The sequence below is a fragment of the Bombus affinis genome, chromosome 7 (genome assembly GCF_024516045.1).
Source record: "Bombus affinis isolate iyBomAffi1 chromosome 7, iyBomAffi1.2, whole genome shotgun sequence".
Taxonomy (NCBI): Eukaryota; Metazoa; Arthropoda; class Insecta; order Hymenoptera; family Apidae; genus Bombus; species Bombus affinis.
The window spans coordinates 14,973,502-14,992,879 of record NC_066350.1 but is presented as its reverse complement, the minus strand read 5'-3'; the positions used below and the strand labels follow the sequence as shown (position 1 = coordinate 14,992,879).

Below are 19,378 nucleotides of genomic sequence, written 5' to 3'. Positions count from 1 at the left end.
AACCCTTCTATGTCCTGGTTTTCTCTGTAGAGAAGGAGCTAGCTACATGAAGATGCAACTTGCCATTTGATGGTTGTTGATATCATTGATGACAACAGGACTCGCGTTAGCGGATCTCGCATGTCAAATACGGAGTGACAATAGAAACAAAGTTTCTTGGTAATCGTATCGGTAAAACAGTAAAACGTCGGTAGGCCGACGTTACAAATGTCACGTCTATTCTGTACCTCGTGGATGAGATAATCACTGACGAGTCCTCTCTGATAATTCCTATGTTCGCCGTTGAAAATCGTAGAGGGCGTAAGAAACATTTTGACTTTTTGACAGGCGATATTTCATAACCTATGACACAAAATTCCATTTCGTCATGTCTATTCTGTCCTTAGTGAATATTTTATTCGGCTGGCGCATAGTGCGGTGAAATTGCTGGTAACCAGTATTGACGCACACGCTGCCACACTTATAGGAATAATTATAAGCAGAATTCACAGTAGTAGTAACCATAGCTTTTCGTTAATAACACTTTAAAGAGTAACGAGTGTCGACTAAAACCTCCTGGAGGTTGCTCAGGAGAGTATCCTTGATAACGATGTGTCAAGATCAAGGTCATCGTAGCTGACTTCCATATTGTGAATAATTATCAGATCATTATCATATTTACTATTACGAAGCAACCAGTTCCTGTTCGTGTAAGAAACGTGAAATCTCGCAACGTGGGATCACACAATCGCAAATCATTTAATTTCGTATCAAACACATTGCCAGCATCGCTAGTAAATTAACTACGTGATCTTGAGATGCGGACAGGCTGGACAAGAGCTATCAGTTAACTCAGTGTGTTAATTGATAGCTCCTATCTACTATATTCACACTCTCAATCATTCCATTAATTAAGATTAAAATAGAACGAAACAAAATAGTATTTCTGTAATCATTTACCCTTTTATAATATATATTCTGTTTTAGATAACTTTTAATGTCTATACATATACCAAATAAGTTATTGATATATTTCTTTAAAAATTCTTCTATATTTAAAACGAAAGCTTTCAACGCAGAGTAAAAGACGAATTTTATCTTCGAGACGAGCTGCTTCCATATTATGACAGAAAGCTGACGCAAGGATTTTAGAAAATTCTGACAATAGCTACTGTATCTCATCTCTGGTATTAGACTATCAAATACAATGAAGCAGACAAGAAGGTTGTTTAAAAAGGAATGTATGAAATTATAATGTACGAGGAGGTGCAATTTCAGGATGAAATAATCTCAACAACGTTAATCTTTTCATTTTATTGTACCAAAAAATTTCATCTCGTTCAATCATTATTAATTCAATATAATATATTTATCCTTTATATTTGTTATATCTTATTTATAATAAATATTTATAATAGTGTAGTATTCATCGTTATTCTTTATTGTGTCGCCATGAGCCATGAAAACGTGGAATCAGCAAGTTCTTAATTACCGTTACTATACTAACTAGAAAGACGTTTTGTGATCCTTTTTAATAAATCCACGAAACATATTAACAGAAGCACGCCACGTGGTTGCGTGCTTCTCCATTTCTCTTCCTCTCTCTCTCTCTCTCTCTCTCTTTTTTTGTATGTTTGCTTTTCGTTTTCTTTTTTTACTTTACTTTTTTTTTCTAAAAAGAGTAAAGCGCGGAGACACTTGTGTAAATTCCCAGATACTTTTACCGGAAGAACAGTTTGTTCTTTCTCCTTATTTTCTCTTCTTTTAACCGTGTATTTTAATTGATGAGAGCATTCAGACATAGACAATTCATACGTTAAAACAATAGATACCTAAGGAAATTTTACAACTCGCTTAAGGCTCTAGTTCCCTTAAATCAGTTCGAATTAGAATCCAAACGAGCAACGTGTATATATGTATGTTAATATTCTCCGATAATTTCGGGTTCGTATCGACAATATCTTCACCGAACGATTATTCGCAGATACACGATCTTCTCTTTTTACGCCGTGATCGTTTCTATTGATCGAACAATAAATCGAACAATTGAAACCCTCGTATGTAACTGATTTTAATGTACTAAGGCCTTAATGTGTCAAAGCAGCGGAGCTAATTACCGTTATACAATAAGAAAATATATATACCTCTACGGACACCAATAATTCGATCTCACGATTGTACGTGGAACGTAGACACAGTTCCCAAAAACATTACTTCTTTTTCTCATTTTCTTTTATTTATCTATTTATCTTCTTATCTTTTTTTTTCTTCTTTTTACTAGCAAGTCGGTTTTCGGAAATTCGCAAACAAGTGCTCCAAAAATTTACCACGTCGCTACGTTCCTCTTTTACACCATTCCTCTTTTTAATTCTTCTAAAGCTTAACTTTGACTTCTTTACTTATTTTTTTTCTTTTTTTTTTTTTTTTTTTTTTTTCTTTAACAAGTACCTCGATTCCCTGTAAACCCTGCAGTACTCATGCGAGTCAACGAGTTTGTTGGTCGGCTGGCGTTCCGACAGGTTTACATATAGCACGTGTTGTATCTTTAAGACTTTCTGCGAAAACTGAATTGAACACATTAGACTGCAACAAGAACATTTTTTTTCCTTTTCTTTGTTCCTTTTATTGACGATTCTGTGTCGCGAAGTATTACGGATAGACTGTGGATGTTTATGCAAAGTCACATTTCTATATAAACATAACCAGAGGAAAACGAAATCTAAATATCATAACAAATATCGTATTGTAAATATCTTTTACAGATTGTGTGCATTCTACAATTTCTTGCATTTTTTAAGTTTCCCATAAATGCATAAAAATCCGCAATCTAATTATGATGTATCACCGACTGACTTACTGCAGAGTTAATGACAATCGTGTTTTGTATGTTTCAGCATCTTAATGTTAATCTGACATTACATGCTACGTATTGAGAATACTTCTACCGACGCAGTACCTAAGTTTTAAAGCCCTGCATACTCGAACCTGATTTTTGTTTACTTCGTAGATCAATCATTCTTTGTTCTTCTTTTTTCTGAACGACTGTGACAAGTCGATAATAAAACGTCTTCATTTTCACGTGACTAAGACTCACCGATTAACAGTCGCTTAAAAGAAAATATGTTTCTTCTTTTTCTTTCTTTCCTTCCTCTTATCGTTTCTCTCCTCACTCTTTTATATCTGTTATTGTGCATCACCTTCCTCTTAATCGTTCATCACATATATATAATTGCATTTATGTATCAACTATTTCACGATCGAATCAGACGATCGAATAGGATGTTCCTCAACTTCCGTCACTGCATCCCATCTCGTATAATGAGATCTACTACGCTTACAAATTTCAAAATATTACAGCGTACTTCAATGTATCAGACGCATAATGGAGAATATATTTCGTGACTCGTTTTATTCGTTACCTTAAAATTTAATTTTCATTTGACTTTAATTTCAATTCTTCTAAAATTGGATAGAAGAAAGAAGAGACAAAAAAATAACAAGCTCGTACCTTCGCGATAATCCTATGATCGTTCATTTCACAATAAGTACATTATCGACGATTCACGAAGAAAATTTGACGATTCTCTTCGTTCTTTTATGCTGAAACATTTAAACACAGTATTTCACGTTTTCATAGTATACGAATTCCTTATTGTGACCATGTTGGATATCGACTTCGCGTATAATATCGTGAAATTTGTCTACGAAGATGTTGCAAAAATTCAACTTTGCATCGTTATGCGTCGTTCATAACAGTTTTTCTTTTTCTCTTTTTTTTTTTTTTTAATATATAGGGTGGTTGGTAACTGGTGGTACAAGCGAAATGGGGGTGCTTCTATGTGAAAAAAGAAGTCGAAAATATAGAATAAAAATTTTTCATTTGGGGCTTTATTTTCGAGAAAATTGACTTTGAATTTTCGCTCGGTACGCGTGCACTTTATCACGTCTCGTTATAACGGATCTCACTGTAGGTCGTTGTCTCGATGGATATTATCGCAGTTTAAGTTTGTTTTTGCCGTAACGGAAAATTAGGAATACATAATGAAATAATATGAAGTAAGCATAAAGTTTATTATTACAAAAATTGCTGAAAATGTTGCCCATTCTGCCGAACACATACTTCTGCTCTTCTAATTAAATTTCTATGAACGCTTCCTAACGTATTCGATTCTTTTAAAGTACGAAAGGCTGCAATAAAGTGCACGCGTACCGAGCGAAAATTCAAAGTCGATTTTCTCGAAAACAAAGCCTCGAACGAAAAATTTTTATTCTATATTTTCGACTTCTTTTTTCGCGTAGAATCACCCCCTTTCCGCTTGTACCATCAGTTACCAAGCACCCTGTATATATAACTATGAACAAGCTCGATATCCATTAAAAATTCGTATACGATTTGGCCTTATTGTAATAGAAACGTAAGATGAAGAGTTTCGATAGAATGTTTCATAAAAACTGTGAAAGAAAACAGAAGGAGAAGAAATGAAAAATAATAGGACTCGATATGAATAGATGGAGATGAAAGAATCAAATCGAATATATTCTCCGTTAACGTAATTGCATCGTTGTTGGGTATCTTGTGTAAAACTAGCTTCGATCGTTTCTAATCGTACGATAACGATAAGTTCTGTATAGCTTTAATCAACCATTATTGCGAATGCGTACGTTGGCGTCGTCATTAACACATTAGATAACATCGACGATATAGTTATTATGAACGAGTAGCAAAAATATTGCTATTTCCTTGTCTCGGTGGAATTTATCCGAAAGTGGGAAGATGTATCGCTCGAAATTAGTTCGATAATCGTAAAACTAAACGCTAAAATGTGTTACGAGAGAAGATGTTTTCGAACAATCATTGAGAATCTTAATGACGGAGCAAGAATAGCCGTGGCAATGATAAACACTTAACTCTTCATGGGCATACATATTTTTTTAAGTCCCTTGTAGATGAACTGAACCGTTTCGAACGCTTAATGTCGTTGGTACATTATATACAGTCGTTTATTAGATTAAATGGTTGAAACTTTTTCGATAGAAATAAAAATTCAAGAAAAGAAATACAAGAGTAAAATTTCGTTTAAGTATTCGACGATTCAGTTTATCTGCGAAGGTGTAATTTTCTCCGATTGAAGATCGTACAGAAGAAAGCATGATATATACTACTTGTTGAAGCGAACTTGGAAAGTACCATTTGTTTGAAAACGTTAAACATAGTTATCTTCTTCCAATTTTATTAAATTTATCCCTCAATCCCCTATTCAAAGGGTTAATTTCAAAATTAAATAAAAAGACAGTTTTATTAATGCGTAAATTGACAGCCGATTTTGAATTTTAAAATTGCCATAATTTCGAAATTTTCTTTTTTCTTTCACGATCAAATACACACGTATGACGTTTTTCTTCGACCGATCATTAAAATATTCAGATTCTATCGTACGACTGTTCTTGCTCTGACAAAGAAACGACTCGTTCCATAGCTGCGTTCGAAACGTCAGCTTCATCGCGGCCTTACGATGAAAAATTGTAAACGCGATGAACCTTAGTTGTAAACTTATGGTCATACTCGAAACATTTAACGAATGGTCAGTTGATTCTTCGCAGAAGAAAGCGGAAACGTGGCCGCCTCCCCTGACTAGAATGGAAATTAATGAAGTGACACTCGCTTTGGCAACGAATGGCATTTCTCGTCACTGCTTGCTTCTGGAGTTGTCCCACGATCGTGTATCCACATATACTTACGTACGTTTCATTCATTTTTGCACGAGTTCGAACGAGCGAGAAAACGGCTAACGCGATTTCGCCGGATAAATCTGGGGAGTCACGAATAACTCTGCGTCCTCTAATATCGATCTTAATCGTCGATCTTAATCACACACGTTCAATTTGATCATAGATAACGACTCCTTTGCATTATATACGTTTTCTTTTCGTAAAATGCTACGCCACGAAAAAAGAGGGGGGGTGGGGGAAAGGAGTGGAAACACAGGGAGAGACGCGTATAAACGTAAGCAATGAGACGATGTCTTTTTTGAAGTTTGACACGTAGTAAAAAGAATTAAAAATTGGAGGAATAATATTTGTTTGATGGGTGCACGATTAACATGGAAAGGCATAACGTAGACTTGCATACTATTGTTCAAAGGTTTGACATTACTTTTGAAATTCGCAATTCCGTGGAAGAAAATAAAATAGTTTACTATGTTTTGTCTTACATTGGTTTATTAGAAGCTTCTTTCATTGTATTGTCACGTGTGTTCGTTCTTCGTTTTTATAAAATCACGAATTGAGCAGAGTTCTTGTTTGCGATAAAATTATAATTCGAAACGTACTGTGAAATTCTGTAAGGAACGCCTGAGATAAAAATACGACGAAAAGACTTTATGCATCGTGGTTTGTTCATCGATCGATCGATCAATTAACGCCATCGAGTTGTTAAGGAATGAACTGGACAAAGTTAACGGGAAAATCGAATCTAACGTCTTAAACGCGTCTCTAGGAATTAATATGAAATAGTTGGAAAAATAAATATTCAACAAGAAAAATTGGAAAAATTTGTAAAACGGATACCATAGATATGAGAAACTTTTATGAGGAAGAAAAGTTATTTTGATAATGAATCCTAATCCAAATCTTACTTTCTTTTTCTTATAATTGCATGTACCAACTTAAAATATAGAAAAGTTCAAATATTAATTAGTATTTTTTTCATAAGAACTACGAGTTCCTTTTTCGTTAAATGACTGATCCCATACTTGTTAGCGGTAATGTGCGAAGGAACAACAAATGAATCGATCTGATAAACTTACGAGATTAAGTATGCGCTAAGACGTACAATGTAGAAGTAATAAACATAAGGAGAGACAAACAACAATTGCAAAAAAATAAAAAATGATTATTAAAACTATCCTTTCGGTTGGTTAAACAATCAGTTAGTAAAACCATAATAATACATAATAGAGTTATGCGAATACGATCAATAATAACATAATAATTAATCGATAAACCTATGTTACATGTATAAAAGTAATAATGTGAGATCTGTGAATACGACTTTACCTCGATTATTGTAATCTACGAGAACGCAAAATTTCTGATTATCGTTTCTCACGCTCTCTTCCTTCTATAATTTTTTTCTTTTTTTTTCTTTTTCCTTTTCATTATCCGTTCGACCCTTTTGCTTATCGTTTAAAGATATCTTTGAGAAGAACATAAGCGCCCGAAGACGCGTCTAAAGATGCTAATGAGAACGTATTAAAGCTTACTACAACAGTTTACTTGGAAGTAAAGAGAATATTCTATGGAGAGGTATAGAACACGGATAAACACCGAGAGAAATTAGCGTAAATTACTGTTCAGAATTACAAACGGACTATCTAAATACAAACGATCGTAAAAAGAAAATCATTTGAATCATTGCCTCTTAATCTTTGTGTATTTTTCTTCGTGTGTTGTCCTAAATGTAATTTCGGTGAAAAAGAAGGTTCACGAGTATATCGCAATGACGAGATGATACAAAAAAGAAGTATGACAAAATGAAACAAATATAATTTACATATATATCGTTACAGTGCCTGAGAAAAACGTCGAAAGGGCATGTGAATGCCTAATAAGCCATACAAACGCCGTATCATGTTTCACTCCATTTTAATAATCATTTCTCTAATCAGTAAATACATTGCTATACACTTCACCAACGTATAGAGCCACTGCGAATCATACGAAAAAATACGATGAAAGCGCGTCTTAAATAATCATAAATAATTGTAAATTCTGAATGACAGTATTATTTTTATCCATTTTCTTGTTTTACTTCCACGTAAATATATTCTATTTCCTTAAATAAAAAGGAAAGATCGCGTAACAATTAAAAACGTGTGGACGCAGCTATCGCTTTTTACGAATTTCACGACTCGTCCCTTGGCACAATTAAAATTAAAACCGCGTAATAAATAAAAGAAAGGAGAATTATCAAGATCCAACGATCTTGACAACGTTCGCGACTCTTTGAAAATAAGAAATCAAATATGCGAAATCTCTAAATCATAGACGAATGAAAGCGCATAAAAAAACGATGCGTTGACATAAATGAAACGATAACCGCGCCCATACTACGAGTAATAATAGAACGATAATATTAAATTTATTCGTTAAAAACTAAGGAGTGAACCTATTGCAAGAATACAGACAAGAAATTTCGATTTTTCTTATAAACATTTTTGGTAAAATTTATTCTCTATCCTCGTATCCTTTCCTCTTTCTTTTCTATTTTCTATATTTTCTGTTTTCTCTTTCTAATAATATTTCTCTCTGACATCGCATACCCAACTAGCCGAACACTCTTCAAAAGAGAAAAAAAGACTTACACAAAGCTTAACATTGTTCTTCAACGTTATCTCGATATTCGAAAATAAAAGCACACGCTGTATTAGTTTTACGTTCTTCCAAGCGATTGATTTAATTATTGATGTGTGTGTTTGTTTGTGTTTGTTTAATTAATGCTCTTCGTTATTTTTTTCCACCAAATATGTTTACCAATAAGATTTTCATTCTTCTTACTCTTTTTTTTTCTTTTCTTTTTTTTTTTTTGTTTTTGTTTTTTTTACAGAGACCCATGTAATAAGGCACAATTTTCTGCCTGAGAAGGCACTAAAATATCATTTTCTATACTTGCACGTATAGTTGATCGTATTGCATATACGTAAACCACGCAAAAGGAGAGAGATCAGTTTGAAGCGAGTTACAACTAAACGAAGATTATTGTGCACCAAGATTTGTACAAATTCATGTTCTCCCGTTTGCTACAAGCCTTTTCGCATCGTCGGAAAAAAGAAACGATTCCTCACTCCCACTAAATATTCTTCTATCATCCATTGATTTCCTTTGCTTCTCGCCAATTCTGCCCCAGACTTTCACGCCGTATGCGCTTTGTTCTCTCGATTAAGCCGAACGTCGATAGAATTAAAAAAAAAAAAAAAAAAAAAAAAAAAGAAAAAACACGATGCATGAATACGACTCGCATGAACGCGCAGTTTAAAGTTATCTCTAAAAAATATCGATTGTATCAAAAAAATTTTTTTTTCCTTTTTCCATCCTTTCTTATTCGACACAAATAAAATATTACATACGCCACGGCGCTCGAATGAAGTCATTTTTCTCTCTTACAAGCGACTCTCTCGTTTCGATTAAAAATTTGGAAAAACTTTTCATACCATGCGTTTAGAAAAATCCTTATACAAACAATATTAATTGCTCTAAAGTCATTTGTTTCTTTTTCTCCTTTTTTCTTCTTCTTCTTCTTCTTCTTTTCTTTTTTTTTTTTTTTTGTTCTTTTTCTTACTTTTTTTTTTTATGATAAAATAATCGTGAGAATATCACCAGAGAAATTTTCGCGATGAGCCGTTAGACGGTTGTGTCCAGATTGCTTCTACTTCCTCCCGAGTGAATGAAATCTACGTCCATTTCCGAATATTGACGCAACTCCGGTGTGTACGCCGCGTCGTTGTCCTCTCGCAACTCTCTGAAAATTCGTACGTTCGATGTGTTCGCGTGTGTCTCGAGACAGGAGGCCGAGGTCGTTCGTAAGTGACCAGTGTCTTCGATCGTTTCCCTTCCGTCGAAAAACGTTGACCGTGCAGATTTCAACTGTGGCTGGGATGTCCCGACATTAACATCGCTACTTAAACGCCGTTTATATCGTAGATTTGTCAGTGTCTTCAACACTGTTGACGAAGCCTTTTCTCGTTGCTGCGCCCTACGAGGGAAACGTTCAGGGATGGTGATGACAGAACAGAAAGAGGAAGACGCACCTAGTATCCTATTTTCCATTCCGCTTTTTCTTTTTTGTTTCTCTTTCGCATGATAATTCATTTTTTAAACGTAAGAAAAAAGAAATGAGATCGTCTAATAACCAGATATATCTTTCGAACCACGGCAAACAACAAAAAGAAATAATTAATTCGAATGTTAAACGAGCGGTAAACAATAGCTTTTTTCTTTAGTTTTATCGCATCGTTGACTGTTCGTGTCGTTACAAACGTACGAATCCTATCAATTTCAAATACGATGCAATAGTCTCGTGACAAATTATCGTTCAAATTACAAAAGAGTCGTTACTCTACGAGCAAGCATTTTCGAAAACACGTGAAACGAATGTTTATTCGAAATCGATGTTGATTCGAGATCTATATCGTGCTTGCTCGTGGCACCTGTACGAATAACGAGAGCGCACAGAGAGACAGAGAATAACAAGCGTAATGTGAATTACGACATCCGAAAGATATACATACTTGTCGAGCGAACGTGATCTTTCTTTCATGTTCGTGCATCGTTCTTTTTAACGCCCCAAGACTGTCTGTTTCTGACTCGACTCGATCGGGAAGGGGAAAAAAAGAAAGAGAAAGAACCAGAGGGAGATCGACGAAGAATTCGAAACGTGGAGGAATAATCGAACAAAAATATTCAACGAAAAAAAAAAAAAAAGAAAAGAAACAATTTTTCCAGAATAATTCGTCGCAGAATTTGACGGTGCAACCGCGCGTACAATCGTTAAACGAAACGTCAACAACGCGCGATAATTCGCGACTATTCGATCGATGCCCGATCGACGACAATCCGAAGGTATCGACGTTCGATCAAAATCGATAGCAAAGCCGTGAGTTTAAAAGAAGAAAACCAACAAAAAAAAAAAAATGCAAAAAAACGAGGTGTTTCTTTCTCGAAAACGGCGCGTATCATTTTTCTCGTCAACGTCCCTCGTTGAAAAACACGACGGCGACGACGAGAGCGCCAATCTCTCGCGTAAAGAGAACTTCAAAAGCGATATCCTTTTTTTCTACGTATACATCGTCATTCTCGTACTTTCTCTTTTCCTTCAAATTTCGTTTCCTTTTCATTTTCTCTTCTTTCGTTTATGTATTGCGTTCCCTGTTATCTTTTTTTTCTTTTCTTTTTACCTCCCGATTCGTTAACGGACAACCTGGTCGCGGTTCAACGTTCTCTACGAAACAAAGTGACGAGTGTGCCACGCAGCTAAACCGATAGTGAGGTTCGGAGGTTCGAAATGTAAGCATCTATTTGGTAGGACGAGCGGTCGGAGTTTACAAGAAATCGAGATTAAGGATATGGGTACGGATGGTAAAATATTTGGTTACAACTCCATGTCCTGCGCCTCGTCCTCGCTGAAGTCGCTCATCGAAGACTCGCTATCGGACGACACCCCGTTTTCAGTACCGCTGTTCTCCTGGTCCCTTAGCGCCTCCTCCGTTGCGTATTTCCTCACGTAATCTGCCAAGAAATCAAGAAGGAAATTGCATCCCCGGCTAAATATACTTCGTTCGACGTTGAAAATAACTTCGAACGTCGTAGCCACGAGTTGTCTCGTGATTTCCATCGCGAGATAATCGATCAGAGAAAGCCGTAACTGAACGAAGACGAGGCTCGTAAACACGCACTAAAACAGCGTGTTTCTCGTGTTTCGATACGAGTTCCTCTCAACTCACCTGCTACTTTCTTCTTGTACTCCTCAGGTTTGTGTAGATACATGGCCGCTGCGTCGCCATTTAACGGGTCGATCGGATTAGGATATGTTAACAACTGGGGCAGGAAGGACTCGAATATATTTGACAAATCTGAAACAGCAAATGGGAAAGATGGTCGTTGAATTGGTAGAGAGAAACGCGATTGGCAAAATTATATGTTGAAATATTGGCCAATGTAAGATTTATAGAGAGTTGGCGATTAAATTTCCAAATTATGTAAATACGTACCGTAAAGGGCAGTCCAAGCCTGGTTTATTACGTCTAGACACACGGTGCCTGAGACTTCGTCAATGTTGGGGTGGTACACCTTGTTCATAAAGCCGATCGAAGGAGATTTGAAGGGGTAGTGCTCGGGTAAGTGAACCCTCACTTTCCATATTCCACCCTCGTAAGGTGCTGTAACGTAATAGAAGAATACAATGTCGGTAACGATCATACGTAGAAAGTCTTCTATGCGTAATATACGGCGGAAAGTATTAGCTATCGTAGTATCGCGAAATCTCCAAGAGCGAAACTTTAGTTTTTACACTTTTAAATTTCTTTTAAATGCGTTAACGTCTACAGCCAAATTATCGCCAATAAAATTACCGATATTTATGCACCGATGCTGGAAACCTGAGAAACCCGAACGATAGAACAAAATTATCGTTTTGTAAATCGTTGGTTCTAGGCTTCGTTATACCGTTTATTGTACTACTACTTTATTACATTGTCGAACAACGTGTATGATATCTCGGAAATTGATCGCTGAATGGGATCATGTAAATTGGTCGGTATTTTGCTCGAAATTTCTCCGAAAATTCGGTTTAACGTGCCGAATCGTCCCTTTGAATCGGCCAAACACATGGTTCGCGCTAATTACTTGCGGCAGGGTATTCGATGTACCTCGATAAATCGTACGTAGCGCGTAGAACGTGACCAGAAGATACCGGTCGATCGAACGTTGAGAACGTAGAGACAAAGAACAGAGTGTTCGTCGAATGAAATTTATTTCGACAACAACGAGCAACGAGACCTTCGACCGCGGATTAAAATCAATCACTGGAAACGTTCGGAATGAGTCGAGGGAAAAGGAGAAAAAGAGATTGGAAGAAGAAGAAGCGTAGAGGTAACGGAACGAGCGAGGAACGAAATGTATTTTTTCAGCCAGTTGGTCCTCGAAGCGGGAAATCTGGTAGGTAATCAATTAGTCGGCGAGTATAAACATTTGAGGCACACGAAGGGTCGGAACCTTAAGGAACCTCCATAATTTGACAATATTTATATTCTTACAATTTTACCTGGAACTAAACGGTCGGTCTACTTGTAATTTGTAAGATTACAAGTACGAAAGTATGCTTGCTTTCTTACTATTTTATTGCCACTTGCTTGCTGTATTATTAATTTTGTTACCGTTACAACAGAAAACTTCGAAATACGGATGTTCACGAAAATTAATATCTATATAAACAAAACTGGAAGAAAGAAATCCGATTGGAGATTTGTTCCATTCTGCAAGTATCATAACTTAATATCTTGCTTTGTATATTTTATACACTTTTACATATTAATATCACGTATTAATATCGGTAACTTTTACCTTGTGACTTATAAAATTTCGCATAAAATAACGCTCATACGAGAACGTCCAATTAACTGTCAAATCGCGATTGAAGCGTTCTCGACTGTGCCCAAAAGTAAAAATGGATTGAAGAGAAAGGGAAAAGGGAGAATCGGGACAAAGGAACAACGTTCTTCGAGCGGCATTGTATGGAATAAAAATATCAGACCGATATTGTGTAATAAACGGTCCGCAACGTTTGAAACACCGCGAGATACTTGCCTTCTTGTTTGCACGATTATACCATGGCTAGCTCGCTAGTTAATTCTCTTGGAAATTAATACCATAATTAATATGATCGTGGAAACAGAGAGAAATCGAGCTATCTATCGCATGATAATCGCATCGAAATCGGAAAAGCCGGCGGGCATCGATGATACGTATAGAATGGGCTGCTGTGCCGATTCCATCCTGTTCTCTGTTCACGGATATTCGTTCTCGGGCCATCTGCGACGAAATTGCGGCAATAACATGCGAGGACCGATACTGACCAATTAACGACGAGCAAATTTCACCCTCTAAAGTAGGACTGCTTCGTAGAATTATATCTATTTGAAAATGATCATAATTAGTTGAGACATGGTACAACTACGTGTCGTAAAGTTGGTGCGAGTCCACAATGCGAGCAGGCCTTTTACTTCATTTTAAGAATTTGAAGATTAAATATCTTATGTGTAAGACGCATCATTTTTTAACAGGGTGTACCTTTATACAGGGTGTACCAGCTTTTTCCCGCCAAACGTTGTCTGTATATTCTACAGGTCCGGATAGGAAATGAATGTCATATATAAACATACATCGTTGGAAGCATTTGTGGCGACACTCGACAAGCCGAATACAGCGCGGTGGTTAGCGCCTTAGGTTACGAACGTTCGGAACCCGAGTTCGAATCCCGGAGTCCGATTTTTCTTCCACGCGCCAAAAAACGGAGGAAAAATCAGCAGTACCCCAGCAGTCCCCTAGCGACAATTACTCCGGACGAGTCCCAGCAGCTACAACTATCAGGGACGACGATATATACCACCTCACATTGTCAAAGATGAGGAACGTGCGTTACTACGCTACAAAAGTTATGAACAGACTGGGAAATTTACGTCTAATGATATTCAGAATAATATATCGTAACATAGTTCTACGATTCCAGCTTCGACGATAAAAATATAATAAATAAACGATAATATAACTACGAATACGATAACGAAATATAACTAATAAAAGATAATTTCAAAGAGGAATAAAATCAATTCTTCGCCGCTGGCAATCTTGTAGTGAGAGCAATGATGAATATTTTGAAATGAAATTGCAACTGGAGCTGTAGATATTCCTGATCTATTCATACTTTGTAGCTCGTAGTTACGGTACTTTCATACCTCACTTTTTTTGTTATAACTCTTTAACAATGCTTCCAACGATATACGTTTATGTGAAATTTTTCTTATCTCGACCCGTAGAATATACCGACAACGTTTAGCGAGGAAAAAAAAACTGGTACACCATGTACGTTAGCTAGTTTCTTTATTAAACGTCTGAGATACGTACTTTGTTTGTTTAAATGAATAACAATTAGGATTTATCAATATCAACGAGAATTATGCAATTTGTTGTTTTAAGAGAGGCACGAAAACTAATATATCAAACGGAACTGATCTCTATGCCTACTACCGAAAATAGGAAGAAAAAGGAAAATTTCCCTCTGAACGTTTTAAAAATGTTGCCTGCCGACTCCGACTATGTTGAATAACGAGCATCGTTGCGAAAAAACGATACGATGAATCGTCGAATCGATTCAGCTCGAGTATTCCAAAGTCGAGTAACAGAAGGCCACACCAGCTATTACGCAGACCTGGAGTGCACGGCTCTCTCGGTTTTCCGTCACAGCGGACCGACTTTTGCGTTCGAGAATCACGATTCGCGAACGTACATGCGCGTTAGTACATTTGCGATCGCACCCACACACGACACAGCTTACGTACACACAGCCTACCTGTGCCTCTACGCTACGCTGTGTGTAAATATTTGAACATTTCCAACGCTGCAAGCTTCCAAATTATTGCAGATATATAAAAGTTACTTTTCAAATAAAGCTCTTCAAACTAATCCAATTTCGTCGATTACACCACCACTTGTACGATAATTTACCAACTAACGATATTAGTGAATCGACAGGTTTACCAATTGACAAGTTGTAAGTTACAATTTTCCTTCGTAATTTTGCAATTTTACGTTATATGGGGCAAACAAACGACTCGCCAATTTGTAAACTTTATTTATAAAATTGAATTTATTTTATTACCAAAGTTACTGTAATAGAACAAGTTGTGGTACAAACGTAACAGATCGTTACTTGGATCAATCTGGCGCAAAATAGCGAAACTCTACAAGAGGACTGAGCTATCGAAATACTTATGGGTGGTAATGCAACTTACACACGTGGCGATGTAAACGTGCGTTGTGCGTCCGCGGCAGACGCATAGGCGAGAAACGTGACCCACCTGTGCGTACACGCACGTGGAAACACGCGCGCGCCGATTCACGGTGAAAGTATCGATATCCACGCGGAATCGGAGCTACGGGAATGCACAAGCAGCACCCAGTTTAATTCCTATCCGGCGTGCAACGAGAGTTCATCGAACCTCGTGGACTCATCCTTCCTCTCCTCTTTCGTGATTTTTATTTTCTTTCTTTTTTCCTATATTTTTGTTCTCCTCTCGCTATGTACGCCGTATTCGGTCGTATTTTTTCGTCGAATTTTTTTGTTCAAAAGATCGTGCACGCGTTATTAGAGCAGCGGCGCGTATACGCGCTTTTTTAAACGTATTCGCATTTCTGAATTTGATGTCTACATCATTCGACGGTTTATAAATCCAATTCGTACAGATATTCTTTCTTTTTTTTTTTCATTCTGTCGTGTGTGAATTTTTCCCTTTCAACTTTTTGCATGAACGTTCGATTATTGGTTGGCGAAACATTGTGCATGCCTTGGCAAACTGAGTTTAATTACGTTTTTATGAACGATCACACGTGTACCGAACAAATAGCCGCTATTGTTTGGATTACTTCAAATACAGGAGAACCATTGCTTGTATAAAATCATTCTATAAGCTTCTATCTTTGCTTTGATTTTGATAATTTTAAAAAGTAATAAAGTCGAAAGTAATTGTATATCGATCTTGAAACTTTATCCGACGATGCACTTAATCACAGATATTTTCAGTAAAATTTCTTGTAACTTTTCTACGATGTAGAAAATAATATAGTACATTATTAACATAGTACAACGTCTAATTTCTTAGGATTAAGTTTCACGGAGGTGAATTGCACAATTTAAAAAATGAGACGAGAGAGAGGGCGAGCAGTAATTGCGTATGATTTAGAAATTTCCTACAACGACACGGTGTTCCATTACGCCCTACTAAAACCTACAAGGGTTGTAAATAGCTGGTCGAACACCGTAACCGAAGCCGACCATTTCCTGTTTCTGTCTGATTGAATCGTAATGGACCATAGGATGATCTCTCGTTTGTGCGATAACTGAGCTATTCCTGCGTATTTCCTGCTTTGACCAATCCTCTCAGTCATTACTTTTCGCAATTCATATTCGTGTCACATCTCTTTAAACTTCCTTCACGACCGATCAACCATAAACTTTATACGACGAGATCACAATTATCGAAACTTGTCGAACAACGTCGTAAAGGTGCGTGTAGATCAAACGAGCAAACGACAGCGAGTCGTTACAGCGTACAGCGAGTGCAAGTTCGGTTTGACTTTTCAGAGACTTTTTTTTTTTTTTTTTTAACTTTGTTTATTAATTCCAGGTTTTTTACATATTTTTTTTTACATGATTTTTTTTCCAGAATAAACGCTGAATTCTAATTGTAGGGTGGTACAGGCAAAAGTACCGATACGCGACGGTACGACGTAGCCATGCATTATTACATTCTTTTCTCTTTTTTTTTTTTTTTAAATTTATTATTGTTAAATAAGATAAAATTAAGCCGCTGTTGCGCTGTGCTTATGTACGATATTTTAATTTATGTCCTGAAAGCCTGGACGCAAAAACAGGACAGTTCGCTAGCCTATTAGGGAGGGGCTGGGAGGGGATGGACTGGGAGGGTGGGGAGGGGTGTTCTGTGGGATTAGTATAATATTTGTTTATCTATTTACATATTTACATATTTACATATTTACACTTTTATTCGGTGAGCGTTGCCGTTCTGTGGCTCTTTATCTTGTTGTTTTTTGTTGTGGATTCCGTATCCACCAATATTTTTTTGTGTTTTTTCTGTGTTTGTCTTCTGTATCCTTTTGGGGGAGGGCCATGTTGTATCTCCACCTAGTGTCTGCCGTGCACTTTTCAGAGACTCGTCTAGAGAAAATGACCGAGTAACGACTGGACACGGTATAATATATTTAACTACTTCGTATACCACCGTGATGTTTAACATCTGAATATTCAAATTCGTTCAAATTTGGTCCCTTTCTAAACTCAATTTTTCAATCGTGTGATTCGCGTCTCTCTCGAACAGATTTCGGTAAATTCGATTTCATTCTACCGACTTTCTATTTGATAACGGTCGCTAAGTTTTCGACGAGTTAATTTCGCTACAGTTTAGCCGGATTCGCGCGAGAAAAATCGATATCACCGCGCTACGACGCGCAAAATGGAACAAGTCTCGCCGAACAAATTGCCACGAAAAAGTGTTTTTTCTGTTCGAAGCGCACTTTATCCAGCCTCGTGAATTATCTTTATTAAACGCGCGCCGACCATGCCGTGTTCATCACGATCCTCTGTTAGTTCGACCTAACTGGTTGCACCAACACCAGGTCGAATTTTATCGCAATTAAAAACCAGGGGAATAAAAAGAACCCAGAAGGGAAGAAATATATAATTGTATCTCGCTTCATTTCATTCTTAACGAAAGGAACTTTCTACGGAGTAGAAATTCTAAAATTTCACGAAGCATCATATGTTAGAGAAATTAATCTGGCGGCATTTATTGGAATATTTACGATTTAATTATGTCTTTGCATCGTTAGGTATTTCCTATGTTTGACGAAAATATAGAAAAATCGTTTACGCTTTTACGCTTCGCGTTGTACATATGCAACATTATGTTTTAATTGATCACTAATTAATTAAACGAATTAAATGAGCGGTCTTTTCAACGGTTTAAAACACAGTCTCCTAGCTAGTTTATTTATCATGGAAACGTAATTATACGATCAAATGTTGGTTAAATATTCGTATATTTCAGTCCGTGGTTTAATCGTGCTTATCCTACTCCACCAGATATATAACGTATAATTCAGCCTAGTTATCGATGGTTAACGCTTTAAACGCGATACACGTACATAATTGAAGTAAAATGCGTCGTGCTAGACCAAAGTATAAAACTACACTTATTAAAAGCAAACTTGTGTTTCTATGATACTGTTGTAAATCATACGATAAAATTACTGCTTGAATAAGAAATGAAAATATTTTATTTTTGTGCAACGTTACCGTATAACGCGAAATATTGTATTCTTGACATAGTAAGTATAACTTTTGTTCATTTTCTAAAAACTATCGGCAAGTTTCGATCAACCGTAATTCCTTCCGAAGGTTTCTTACTTTCGAATCACGAATAATCATTTTTCCAAATGTAAAACATTCTGTTCGATGTCCAATATTACAAACTGTTGAAAAAGACGAAATCTGCTTTAATATTTATTATAATTTCGTTAAACTTTATTGTTTGAGATATTCGTATAATTTTCTATATCGCTCCGATCTTGAAAAATGTTATCATAGAGAAAGATATTTAAATAGATGCTATAAATAAGATGCTTGATAAATGCAATAATAAATAGATGCTTATTTAAAGAGATGCTACTTTAAAATTGAAGGTTTCAGTATGTGCGTTTAAAAAAGCTGATAACGTCGAAAGAAAAAGTTCAATGTTAACTCGTAGAATGGAAGACTGATAATTCTTCTTAGACTGATAATCCTTCGTCGGAGGATAAGTCAAGGGGAATATCGATGACAGTGTATTAGAAGATGCTACTGAAAACAGCTCAGTGTAAACAACGAAAGAGGTAGTGTTTCAGATGAAAGTAAAACTATTCTACGATTATACGTCGCTTGGTGTAAATAGGAAAAGTACAGAAAGCGAATAAATGGGTTACGCATGAGTTAAGCGACAAACAAAAGCCAAGACGAGAGAAAATAGCTACTTTGTCGTTTCAAAGAATAAAACATGGATCAGATAAGGAATTT

At 36.4% G+C, this 19,378-nt stretch overlaps 1 protein-coding gene and 1 long non-coding RNA gene across 4 annotated transcripts in view; one reads left to right on the top strand and one right to left on the bottom strand.

Moving 5' to 3' along the window:
• Positions 1-208: 208 nt before the first annotated feature.
• LOC126918446 (uncharacterized) lies at positions 209-1,404 on the top strand. The gene is made up of 2 exons (XR_007711337.1): positions 209-689; positions 967-1,404. It is a non-coding gene; the product is annotated as an uncharacterized LOC126918446 (long non-coding RNA).
• Positions 1,405-2,370: 966 nt separating this feature from the next.
• The window catches only part of LOC126918443 (ubiquitin-conjugating enzyme E2 H), a 52,025-nt gene continuing 35,017 nt past the window's right edge, over positions 2,371-19,378 (bottom strand). For 2 of the 3 annotated variants that reach the window (XM_050726346.1, XM_050726348.1), the window contains 3 exons: positions 11,745-11,912; positions 11,478-11,606; positions 2,371-11,262 (listed from right to left, as the gene is read on the bottom strand). In XM_050726346.1, the coding sequence (XP_050582303.1) occupies positions 11,126-11,262; positions 11,478-11,606; positions 11,745-11,912 (434 nt within the window). In that variant the 3' untranslated portion in view covers positions 2,371-11,125. The remainder of the gene's footprint in view (positions 11,263-11,477; positions 11,607-11,744; positions 11,913-19,378) is intronic. The other variant, XR_007711336.1, reaches the window with a different exon arrangement.